The sequence below is a fragment of the Hypanus sabinus genome, chromosome 15 (assembly GCF_030144855.1).
Source record: "Hypanus sabinus isolate sHypSab1 chromosome 15, sHypSab1.hap1, whole genome shotgun sequence".
Classification (NCBI taxonomy): Eukaryota; Metazoa; Chordata; class Chondrichthyes; order Myliobatiformes; family Dasyatidae; genus Hypanus; species Hypanus sabinus.
This window is the reverse complement of record NC_082720.1, coordinates 58087750-58101109: the sequence shown is the minus strand read 5'-3', so window position 1 is coordinate 58101109 and position 13360 is coordinate 58087750. Positions and strand designations below refer to the sequence as shown.

At 40.6% G+C, this 13360-nt stretch overlaps 1 protein-coding gene across 1 annotated transcript in view; it reads left to right on the top strand.

Annotated features, from left to right (window-relative positions):
* LOC132405256 (protein diaphanous homolog 1-like) overlaps nucleotides 1-13360 on the top strand; it is a 247335-nt gene that overhangs the window by 145865 nt on the left and 88110 nt on the right. Inside the window, exons 9-11 of the mRNA XM_059989940.1 lie at nucleotides 3117-3225; nucleotides 6668-6778; nucleotides 7424-7543. Coding sequence (XP_059845923.1) covers nucleotides 3117-3225; nucleotides 6668-6778; nucleotides 7424-7543 — 340 coding nt within the window. The remainder of the gene's footprint in view (nucleotides 1-3116; nucleotides 3226-6667; nucleotides 6779-7423; nucleotides 7544-13360) is intronic.

Here is a 13360-nt window from a genome sequence, read left to right as displayed (position 1 = left end):
TGGTTGGTAAGTTGATTGATCATTGAAAATTGTCCGGTGATTAAGCTAGGGTGAAATCAGAGGTTGATGAACTGCACGGTTTGAAGAGCGGGAAGAGCCTATTCAGCACTAAATTATAAAAAAAAACTACTCCATGAAGACAAAAGAACACTCAAAGCATCTCTGGGAAAAGATTATTGAAAAGCATGAGATGGATACAAGAAAATTTCCAAGTTTCTGAATATTCCTTGGAGACAATCATCAAGAAATGGAAAGAATATGGCAGAGCTGTAGATCTGCCTAATGCAAGCAGTTCTCAAAAAGGGTCGAGTGAGCGAGGCCAAGAGACCTATGACAACTCTGGAGGAGTTAACAGCTTCAGTGGCTCAGATGAGAGAGACTGCACATATAGCAGTTGCCTGGATGCTTCACCAGTCACAGCTTTATGGGAGAGTGGCAAAGAGAAAGCCATAATTGGAATGTGGGGAAAACTCACATGAAATCTCGGCTAAAGTTTGCCAGAAGGCGTGTAGGAGACTCTGAAGTCAGCTGGAAGAAGGTTCTGTGGTCTGATGAAACTGAAATTAAGCTTGTTGGCCATCAAATTTATGCTATGTTTGGCGTAAGCTGAACGCTGCACATTATCAAAAACACATCATCACTGCCATGAAGCATGGTGATGGCTGTATCATGCTGCGGGGATGCTTTACTGCAGCAGGCCCTGGAAGGTTTGTGAAGGTAGAGAGTGAAATGAATGCAGCAAAATACAGAGAAATCCTGCAAGAGAACTGCAACTTGGGAGAAGATTCAACCCCAAGCATAAAGCCAAAGTTAAACAGGAATAGCTTAAAAACAGCAAAGTTAATGTCCTAGAGTTGCCTAGTCAGAGTCCAGACCTCAATCCAATTCAGAATTTGTGGCTGGACTTGAGAAGAGCTGTTCACTCATGATCCCCATGCAGTCTGACAGAGCTTGGGCAGTTTTGTAAAGAAGAATGGGGAAAAATTGCAGTGTCCAGAGACCTGTCCACAGAGATTCAAGGCTGTAATTGTTGACAAAGTTGCATCTACTAAACACTGAGTTGAAGGGGGTGAATAACATGTATTGCTTTGCACTGCTGCCACTAAGTTAACAAATTTCATAACATAATCCAGTGATATTAAACCTGATTCCGACTATATAGCTAGGGTGCCTAAGACTTTTGCACAGTACTGTGTATTTGTCAATGTGTAGTAGACAGTGAGTTTGTAAACCTGTTGGGAGAAAAGGATGTTGGGAATGACATGGGTGGAAAATTGCAGGAGGGTTGTGAGATATGTGGCAGAGATGGAATGCCAGGGACCTAGCCCTGAGACACCAGGCAACATAATTTGATTCTAAATAGTTTTATTGATCATTACAGAATGTCCCTCTGCTGCTTTCTGATCCCACCCCTCTCCCTTCTTTTCCCAACCATGATTCCTCTCCCTGCCACCTTCCCACTCGCAGTCCACAATAGACCCATATCAGAATCAGGTTTATCATCACTCACATGTATCATGAAATTTGTTGTTTCAGTACACTGCAATACGTAAAATTACTACAATACTGTGCAAAAGTGTTATTCACCTTAGCTATATATGTATGCCTAAGACTTGCACAGTACTTTATAAAGACTGCAGGAGTGATAGGGCATATTAAATCATAGATTCAGGAGGCATGAATCTAAAGTAATTCTTCTCAGATATCGCAGAGGTACGTGGTGAGACTTGTATTTTTATGGAGGTACACGAATACACCGTAATTTCAATGTTTTGCAGACATTTATTAAAATGGGCCTCTTGTAGTGCTTCCAAGATTTCCAGTATTGGGAGTGTTGTAGTTGGCTGCTGTTGTCAGCTTGGGGAGTAGTTCCCACTTGATTTAGTCATTTGGATCTTATTTCTGCACATTTCATAGAGCAAAATCTTCTTCAGCAACAAGCTTTGCACTGGAGTCCCAGCCATCTTCCTTAAGTTTCTTGTATTGCAGTTTTAATCCTTAATTTTTTGCTTGCATACATGGGCCGCATGACATTGTAGCAGTTAGTGCATTGTTTTACTATGCCAGTGGTCACTGATTGAGGTTCAATTCCCTCTGCTGCCTGTAAGGAGTTTGCACAACCTCCCATGACCACATGGACTTCCTTCAGATACTTCAGTTTTCTCCCACATGCCAAAGAGATATGGGTTCGGGTCAGTGAGTTGTGAGTACTATGTTGATGCTAGAATGATGGCAGCACTTACAGAATGCTCAGTAAATTCCTTATTGATTTGAAATCCCTCGCCACCATTGACCACATCTACACGGAATGTTGTCATAGGAAAGTGGCTTCATTTATTGAGAACCTCCACCATGCTCTCATCTCACTGCTGCCATCAGGAAGAAGGTACAGGAGCTTCAGGATCTGCTCTACCAGCAAGAGCAATTATTATCCCTCACCCATTAGGCTCCTAAACCAAAGGGGATAAATTCATTCAACTTCACTTGCCCAATCATTGAACTATTCCCACAAACTATAGACCTGATTTCATGGACTGTTCGTCTCATGTTCTCGATATCTATTACTTATTTATCATTTATTATTATTATTTTTCTTTTTCTATTTCTACAGTATGTTTTTTTTTTGCACATTAGTTATTTGACCATTCTGTGGGTGCAATTCTTCATCGATTCTATTGTGTTGCTTGTATCTACTATGATTTGCCAAAAGAAAATGGATCTTAGGGTTTTATATGGGGACATATATATACTTTAATAATAAATTTATTTTGAAATTTGATTTGGTGCAAATGATGCATTTCACTGTATGTTTTAATATACATGTGACAAATAAAGGTGACCTTTCAATAAAACATTACACAGAATCCTGATTTAAAAGGTTTTTTTTGACAAATAACTGCTTATAAAGTCTTATGATTAGGGTGAATGTTAAAGAAACTGATATTAAGAAGTTGTACCTAATGACTATTGGAAATTGGAAGTAGAGCATGGATTCCCAATCTTTTTTTATGCCATGGAGTCTTACCATTGACTGAGGAGACTGTGGATCCCAGATTGGGAATTCCTGGACTAGAGACTCTTCAATACTGATGTTTGTCCAACCTGTTTGTTTCTAGGCATGAGAAAGTATTGGAGGCACTAACTGAGAGAGCAGAGCAGGATGACAGCGAACGGTTCAAAGCTCTGCTGGTTGGATTGAAGGCTGAACAAACCATACCACTGAAGGCAAGTCTTGCAAAAGGACAAATTAGATAAATGAGTAATTTGTTTTAAATTGAGTGTTTCTTTTGATGGAAGGTTGGTGTTACTTTTATTTGTTGCAGAATATGGTAGAAATGGAGCTGTGTTGAGACAGGAAATGTTTGATCTTTGGTTCCTCCTGATGACATGTTTCAATGTGTACCTTTGAGCCCGTTTATCCCAAGCCAAACAAGGGTGGCACAGTAGTATAGTGGAATGGCATGCTTAACGCTATTGCAGCACTAGTGATCTGAGTTCAATTTCACCGCTCTCTGTAAGGAGTTGGTACTTTCTCTCTGTGACCGTGTGGATATTTTCCGGGTCCCGCAGTTTCTTCCTACAGTCTGGAAACGTATGGGTTGACATATAAATTGTTGACATGGGTATAATTAGCGCAGGTCCATGGGACTGGAAGGGCCTGTTACCGTGCTCTATCACTAAGTGAAATTGACAATAAAATTTGAGGGGGAAAAATTATGAATTTTGATTGTGTGTATATTCTAATAAATTTTTCATACTCTGATTGGGTTGGCCAGTATCATGTCAGTTGGCTTAACAGCACAATGATTTGCTTAACAGCCATATCGGTAGTGTGCGTATTTACACTAAGGGTCAGGTTTAGGACGAATAAATTTGGTCAGGATTACTTGTGGCTGGTTTGGCGTTGGTTAGGTTGGGGTGGGTTTTAATTCGGTATACAAATGGAACTGGACTTTATATTGATCATTGGTACTTATTTTATTTATGCTACTGGCTATAGCCTTCCCAGAAAGTTAATTTACAGGTTGAGTCTTTGTTAACGAAGGCAAGTGCAATGTTGGGATTTATTGAACGGGGAATAGGATATAAAAGCAAGGAATTAATGCTGAGCCTTTATAAGACACTTGGAGTATTGTCAACAGTTTTGGGCCCCATGTCTCAGAAAGGATGTGCTGTCATTGGAGAGAGTCCAGAGGAGGTTCATGAGGATGATTCTGTGAATAAAGGGGATAACATACAAGGAACATTTGGCAGCTTTGGTCCTGTACTCATTGGAATTTAGAAGAATGCAGGAGGATCTCAGAAACCTACCGAATGTTGAAAGGATTAGATAGGATGGATGTGGAAAGGATGTTTCCTATGGTGAGGGTATTCGGAACTAGAGGGCATAGCCTCAAAATTAATGTGTGACTTTTTATAACTGAGATAAAGAGGAATTTTTATGCCAGAGTAGTGAATCTCTGGAATGAGATTTGGCGGAAATCAAGTCTGTGGGTGTATTTAAAGCGGAAGTTGATCGTTTCCTGATTGGTCAGGGCATCAAAGGTTTTGGTGAGAAGGCAAGTATGGAGTTGAGTGGGATCTAGGATCAGCCATGATAGACTGACAGAGCAGACTCGATGGGCTAAATGGCCTAATTCTGCTCCTGTGACTAATGCTCTTGTAAGACCATATGAAGTAGGAGCAAAATTAGATCATTCAGCCCATCTAGTCTGCTCCACCATTCTATCAAGATTGATTTATTTTCCAGCACAACTCCATTCTCTTGCTATCTCCCTGTAACTTTCATGCCTATCAGGAACCTATCAACCTCAGCTATAAATATACTGATTGAATTGACCTCCACAGCTATCTGTGGCAATGAATTCCACAGATTCAGCAATCCTCTGGCTAAAGATATTGTTCCTCATTTCCATTCTAATGAGCCATCCTTCTATTCTGAGGCTGTGCCCATAGGTCCTAGTCTCCTCCATTACAGGAAGCATCCTCTCCTTGTCCACTCAATCAAGGTCTTTCAATGACAGCATTGAAGCATCAGGATAAGCAGTGCATTTGGGAGCAGTTTGGTACCATTGACACCAAACAAAGCAGAGATCAACAGCTGTTCTGAATTCTTTTGTAAATATATTCAATGACCATCTTCACAAATCTGAGGGAGAGACTTTCAAATATACTCTCTAAGAGATGAACTTCCTTATCCCTGACTTAAATCCTCTGCCCCCCCCCCCCCCACCCGCATACTAGAACCAGGTCCTACTAGAGAAAGGTGAAACCTTCTTTTGCAACCATCTTGTCATAAGAATCTTGTGCCCCAATATCATCATCTCTTGTTCTTTTCAGTTGCAACAAGTGTTAGTCCATTAGAACTTAAGGTTCAGACTCATTTATTTATTGCATGTACATCGAATGATACAGTTGCATTAACAAGCAATACAACCTAAAGATGTGCTGAGGAAAGCCCACAATTGTCACCACACCATCTGGCACCAATATAGCATGGCAACAATGCTCGGCAGAAGAACACAGCACAAGAAGCAACACAACGGCAACAGCATAACAAGCTCCATTCGTCCTTCCCACCCATGCACATACACAGTCCTGTAACCTCAGAACAGACCATCTTCTTCAGCCTCCAGTGGACTTGGACATGCAGTAGTTCTGGTGTCCCCCTTGACTCCCTTTGAAGCATTGAATATATTCAGTGACTATCTCTGCAGCTCTGAGTAGAGAATTCCAAATATACTGTCTAAGAAATTATATTCCTCCTTTTCTCTAACATAAGTGACCCCCTCCCCCCACCCAATGGAACCATGTCCTGCTAGGATGAGGTGAAACCTCCTTCAGCAGCCACCTTGTCATAAGAATCTTGTATTCCAGTATCATCATCTTTCATTCTTTTCAACTGTAATGGTCCATTGAGACATTAATGATAGGAGAGAATCAAGATTGTCGGTAAAGACTATTACTGAGTTTAGATTTTCTACTCGGCTGTTAAACTTTGTTTTGATGAATATTAGCTGTTCAAAGGTTGATAGGCTCTTCCTAATTCTGTGTCTCTTTTAGCTAGAAGCGCTTTGATTAAAATAAAAACTAATGAAATCTTCCCTTGTACATATTATTAAACTAAAGTAATTAGTTTGCCCATATTTATGTAATTTATATCTCCTTGCATTGACTTCTCAACTTCTGTTCTCCCTCGAGTTTGATGTTTGATACCATAATCTTCAAGCACCTTCCCCAAGTGACCACTTTCTTGTGAGTGACTTCAGTATAGATGAATGGAGTGAAGGATCACCCTGAGGCTAAGTGATGTGGCTCGATTGTCTTCAAAGCCTTTATATTGGCAGTTAGACCATTTAACCTGTGTATCATAGGTTTTGGAATAAATTAGAAAATGAAGTAATTATAGAATGAGCTTAATGAATGGCAAAAAATATGTTTGGTAAGTTCTTTGTTTATCTTTCTAGATTAATTGTGGCAATGTAATTGCAATCCTACTTTAGTGTAGATCAAGCCTAGTATATAATGTTATTTCCATTATTTTCCATGTTTCATTGGTAAACAGAGGTGCATTTTATAAGAAATTATTTTATAATAATAATTAATTTTATCATAAATAATCCAGTTTAATTTAAAATTGGTCTGGATTTTTTTTCTCCTTGGCTAGGTGGCATGCATGCAGTTCGTTAATGCCCTCATAATTCCTGCTGACGAACTTGACTTCAGAATTCACCTACGGAGTGAGTTCATGCGCCTGGGTCTCAATCAGATCTTACCGGTAAGTGTTTCAGTTCCTCGATGTAAGCACAATTGAGCACCAATTAAAGGAAAATATATATATTTTTAAAAGATTGGTCACCTTGTAAGCTTTGGAGACAGTTAAATTTGATAAAATGACAAGTCAATGAATGAGATTTTAACAGGGAAATTTTGGCCCAGAAGGCAATTTTAAGATGGCCATCAGAAATCCCAACGAGATTGTGGGGTGCCTCTTGAGAGGTCATAATGCTAGAATAGCTTGCAGAGATCTAGTATGGTGAGGCTAAGTTAAGTATTGATTACCTTGATTAGAGTTTTATGTTGGCGTTTGGGGAAACTGGGATCCAATGTAAGTTAGTAAGTGCAGATTGATGGGAAAATGAGTGTACAGGATTAACAAGGATAAATTTTATGAACTGATATTGGGGATTAGCAAATGATGGGTTAGAAGTTGCCAATATTCAGTGGTAAGTGAAGTTCACTGACATGCATGAAGTTTCATTTCTGCTGCTAAAAACCAATGAAGCAACATGTCTGGAACATACATTTTGCAGACCTCTCAGTTTCCTTAAGTTCTCACATCCTGGCCTTCTGGAATGTACAATGTTTAAAATTCAGAGCAGTTAGCTGCATATAAGAAGCTTGCCATGATCTTTTTTTTTAGGAACTGCGAGTAATTGAAAACGAGGAACTTAATGTGCAGCTGAGTGTTTTTGATGAACATGCGGAGGAAGATTCTGATGATCTGAAGAACCGTCTGGATGACATTCGAACAGAAATGGAATATCCTTTCCAAGGGTTGCTTGGTAAAGCTGCTGACTGAGTGCTTTTCTACAGTCTGAGTTTCTTACATGGTTCACACTCCTCTCATATCAGATTCCTCCTTCTCTAGTCCTTTACCTTTTCCACCAATTGCCTCCCAGCTTCTCACCATCCCTTCTCCCCCACCAATCTGGCTTCACCTATCACCTTATTCTGTCTTCTTCCCCCTTCCTTTCTAGCCCCAATGAAGGGTCTCAGCCTGATATGTCAGTTCTTTATTCCTTTCTGTAGTTGCTGCCTGACCCGCTGAATTCCTCCAGCATTTTGTGTGTGTTATGCTGGATTTCCAACTTCTGCAGAATCTCTTGTGTGTTTATGACTGAGTGCCTGTTTGACCAATGGGCAGCGCATGCTTGCAATTCCTCAAAACAACTGTAACGTTGGCAGTAGACAAGATTGAAGCTTTCATTTTTGCACATAAGAAGTAGTAAATATTTGCCAAGACTTTGTGTGCAGTGCTCAGGCTTGGCTGCTATTTAGATTTTTGTTTTAAAGAAATCTATTGAACTTGGAATGCCAGTTTCCCAGAAATTGTTGGAAAACAATCAGCTTCTCACACTTCAAGGTCACTCGGTTATTCCATTGTACTCTTGATTCATTCCCACTTTCTTATCTTTTGTAAGATTTCAAAGATTTCATCTCAAAGGTCTTCTCAGTGCTTCTCTTGATGCCTTTGAAATTATCTCAGGAGCTTGAATAGGGGTTCTAGTGACATAAAAATCAACCTGTGAACCTTCTGGGTTGTTTTTTGCCATCCTCTGAGATAGCTTTGGCAGATAAGGTAAAAGAATCCGTGGAGATTCTATCCAGTGTACTCAGTGCAAAACGGTACTATTGAGAGAAGAAAGCACATTAAGGATTCATGTTGTCCTCTGTGTGCCGAGCCACATGAGATGAATGTGGTCTTAAAGGGATAGTTTTTATCAGTATTTACTATGGAGAAGGTCATAGAAGCCAGCGAATTCAAGGCAGACAACAGTGAAGTCTTGCGACGTATTTTCATTACTAAAGAGTTGCTGGTGGTCTTAATGTTCATAAAAATGGGTAATTACCCAGGTGTATCTCAGGACATTATAGGAAGCCAGAGAACAAACTGCAGAAGTATTTGTATCATTGTTAATCATGGCCAAGTCATTGTTTATATTTAAGGCAGAGATTGCTGGGTTCTTGATTAATCAAAACACGAAGGGTTATAAGGAGAAGGCAGAAGATTGTGGTTGAGAAGGAAATGAATGAGCCGTGATGAAATGGCAGAGCAGACTGGATGGGCCAACTGGCCTAATTCTGCTCACATGGTCTTATGGGTAAGGTGGCGGAAGACTGGAGGGTGGCTAATGTCATGGCTTTATTGAAGAAGGGCTGCAAGAACAGGCCAGTAAGCGTCTGTGCTGGGAAAGTTACTGGAGGGGATTCTGGGAAAAAGGATATACTTGTAAAATTGTATGCAGTTCAGACAGAATAGTTGTTGTGCACAATATGTAACAATCAGCTGTTAATACTTAAATTAATGTTTTTGTTTAGTTTACTCTCAGATTGGAAGAGCAACACCTCATATTCCATCTGGGTAGCCGCCAACCTGATGGTGTGAACATCCATTTCTCCAACTTTTGGTAATATCTCTTCCCTCTCCCTTCTCTTCCATTCTCCAATCTGGCTGCTGTCTTGCGTCTTCTGCTCACCTGCCTATCTCTTCCCTCTGGTGCCCCTCCTCCTTCCTTTTTTCCCCATGGTTCAAAGTTCCAAGTACATTTATTATCAAAACGTGTATACAGAATACAACTCTGAGATCTCTCCTCCTGCAGCAACAAATCAAAGAAACACCATGGGACCTGTTCAAAGAAAATATCAAACACCCAATGCACGAAAAAGAACAAATTGTGCCAACGACTAAAAGCAAGTGAACAAGATGTAGAATATCAAACATCAAACCAGTCCATGGATATTTAGTTTAGTTCAGTTCAGTGCCACAATGTGAGCTGACTACAAACTGCAGAGCCAGTCTTTACTGAAGCACTCCAATCAAACAGCTCAAAAACAGAAAAAAATAAATATAGCCAGAATCCTGGAACATGAACCTCAAAGTCCCTTAAAATTAATCCACAGCCACGAGCCTGTCAATCAGTCCTTGCAACATACAACCCAAGACTCCTGCATTTTCTTCCTATAGCAGCTAGCTAGAGGGGAAGGAAGACCGGTCAAATGCGGGCAGATGCTCCCAAGCTCCCACTTCCACTCTTGCCTCCGTCGACTTTGATCTTGCTTGACGCCTCAATCGGATAAACAATGGAGTCGATCATGGGTTCGTGCCCCACTTCCAGACTTCTAGGCCATGCACTTTGCTCCCAACCTCACCGATCTCCCTCAGAAACAGCGGAGTGCCAGATCGCTCTATTGACCCAAAAACACACTATCAAAATGTAAATCACAGGTTTCAATTGCACACAAATTAGTAGTAGAATCATATTTGAAAGAAGGAATAAAAGTAGTAGTTACGTGAATAGTCTGCAGGACGTTGCAGTTGGTCATGTTGTTCACTTATGCCATCTTGAAGGAAGTCCACTATACTCTCCTATCAGATTCCTTCTTTAATCGTTTACCACTTTCACCTGCCAACTCCCAGTTTCTCACTTCAACCCCTCCCCAATCTACCTATATTCTCCTCACCTGACTTCACCTAATATCTGCCAGCTTGTATTCCTTCCCTTCCTCACCTTCTACTGGCTTCTTCCCCCTTCCTTTCCAGTTCTAATGAAAGGTCTCAGCCCAAAATGCCAACTCTTTATACCTCTCCATAGACCTCCTGACATGCTGGATTTCTTCAGCATTTTATGTGAGTTACTCTGGATTTCTATCATCTGCAGAATCTCTTGTGCTCAGTTAGTTTACTGATCCCCTAGTTGAGTGTTGAGTTACAACTGATTGCAGTTCCAGGCCTATACCAGACGAGGACAGCAGAGCTGCACTTTAAATAAAACGGCCTGCTGCTTTCATGACTTAGTGATAGAAACATCTGTTTCACATCTTCTTTTGCCATTCGGAGCCATGTTGCGGTAAGAAAAGATCTGGAAATCATAAACACAGCGGCGCCTGCACAAAATGGATACTTGTCTCTTTCCATGTAATTCCTTGTTCTCCAAAACTTTAGCAGAAACACAGAACTCTGAACTCTCAGCTGCATCTCAAGCTTAATAAATTTGATCCAGATTTCTGTACAAGCGTGCGATGAAAATTAAGCTATAGAAATTTGTATAATTTGCTAATTTATCCTGCATAAATTAATCAACAAAAAATTGGGTCTGATTTACATACGTGTTTTTTTTTCTGAAACTTCCACTCCAGTTAACATTTTATGCTTTCTGAAAGTTTAATCCTCACTGCCATTCTCCAACAAAGACATCATCTCTCAGTTACAAGTGAAATTAGTTTCAGAGGGCTTAAGTCAGTTTAGTAAGGCACAGTTACTGGATCAGCAGCTCAGACACCAGAATAACTGTGTTTCTGAATCAGAGTCCGCCAGAGGTTGAAGAAGACCTCTTCAGTCTTGTGGTTAGAAGACTGTAGGTGCATGGGTGGGAGTGAGGAAAGCTAACATGAGTAAGAAAATGAAGAACAGTTTGTGATATAACACAGAACAGTACAGCACAGGAACAGGCCCTTCGGCCCACAATGTTGTGCTGAACCAGTTAAATTAATAATCAAATGACCAACTAAACTAATCCCTTCAACCTACCCAATGTCCATATCCTTCCATTTTCCTCACATTTGTGTGCCTATCTAAACATTTCTTAAAAATCCCCAATGTATTTGCCTCTACCACCACTACAGGCAGCACATTCCAGGCACTCACCACTCAGTGTCAAAAAAAAACACACTTGCCCCTCGCATCCCCTTTTGGCTCATCTAAGTGCCTGCCCTTTCATATTGTTAGGCAGATTATAGGGCAAAATTGCAGTCAGTGGGATGAGCTGATGTGTAACATGAGTACAAAATGAAAAAGAGTGAAGAATGCAGGACTGAAGGTGTTAATTTGAATGCATGCAGTACTTGGAATAAGATATATCTTGTAGTGCAGTTAGAGATTGGCAGGTCTGATGTAGTGGGAGTCACTGAGAGTTGGCTGAAAGATCATACTTGGGAACTTAATATCCAAGGATACACCGTGCGTTGAAAGGACAGGCAGGTAGGCATAGGGAGTGGGGTGGCTCTGCTGGTTAAAAAAACGAAATCAAATCCTTAGGAAGACGTGACACAGGATTGAAAAATATAAAATTCTTGGGGGTAAAGTTAAGAAACTGCAAGGGTAAAGGCCTTGATGGGAGTAATATACAGGCTCATGAACAGTAGCCTGGATGTGGGATACGAATTCCAATGGGGAAAGAGGAAAGGCGTGTAAGGCCCATGTTACAATAGTCGTGGTGGATTTCAATATGCAGGTCAATGAGAACATCAAGTTAGTCCTGGATCCTAAGAGAGAGAATTTGCAGAATGCCTGCGAGATGGCTTTTTAGAGCAGCTTGTGGTTGTGGTCACTAGGGGAAAAAGAATTCTGGATTGGGCGTTGTTCAATATTTGATTAAGGAGCGTAAGAGAAAGGAACCCGTAGGAGCCAGTGATCAAATATAGCTTGAGAGGGAGAAGTTAGTCAGATCTATCAGTATTACAGTGGAGTAAAGGAAGTTAAAGGCATGAGAGAGGGGATGGCCAAATTTGAATGGAAGGAGACACTAGCAGAGATGATGGCAGAAGAGCAATGACTAGAGTTTCTGGGGGCAATTCAGAAAGGGGAAGTAGAAATGTGTTCCAAAGATGAAATAGTGTTCTAACAGGAGGACGAGGTAACCACGGGTGACTTGGGAAATCAAAGACATCATAAAGCAAGAGTGGGCATATAATATAGCAAAAATTAGTGGGAAGGTAGAGGATTGGTAAGCATTTTAAAAACCAAGAGAAGGCAACTAAATATTTTTTCCCTAATTCTTTCCATGAGGAAAGAAAAGATGAACTATGAAGGTAAGCTAGCTAAAAATATCAAAGAGGATACCAAATATTTTTTCAGATTTATAAAGAGTAAAAGAGACGAGAGTGGATATTAGACCATTGGAAAATGATGCCGGAGAGAAAGCACTGAGGACAAAAAAATGGCAGGTGAGCTTCAGTATTTTTCCATCATTCTTCACTATGGAAGACACTAGTTCAAGAAGTCAAGCCAGAAGTTCAAGAGTATCAGTGGGCAGAAGTGGGTGTGGTTGCTGTTAATTGGGAGAAGACACTTGGAAAGCTGAAAGGTCTGAAGGTAGGTAAGTCAGCTGGACCAGATAGATTACACTGTAGGGTCTGAAAGAAGTTCCCGAAGAGATTGTGAAGGCATTAGTAATGATCTTTCAGGAATCACTACATTCTGGCATGGTTCCTGAGGACTGGAAAATTGCAAGTGTCATTCCACTCTTTAAGAAGGGAGAGAGGCAGAAGACAGGAAATTATAGGCTAGTTCACCTGACTTCAGTGGTTGGGAAGATGATGGAGTCTATTCAGGATGAGGTTTCAGGGAACTTGGAAACACATGATAAAGTAGGGCAGCATGGTTTCCTTCAGAGGAAATCTTGCCTGACAAATCTGTTGGAGTTCTTTGAGGAAATAACAGGCAGGATAAACAGAGGAGAGTCAGTCAGTGGATGTTGTTTACTTGGATTTTCAGAAGGGCTGTGACAAGGTGCCACACGTGGAGCTGCTTAACAAGATAAGAATACATGATATTATAGGGAAGATACTAGCATTGATA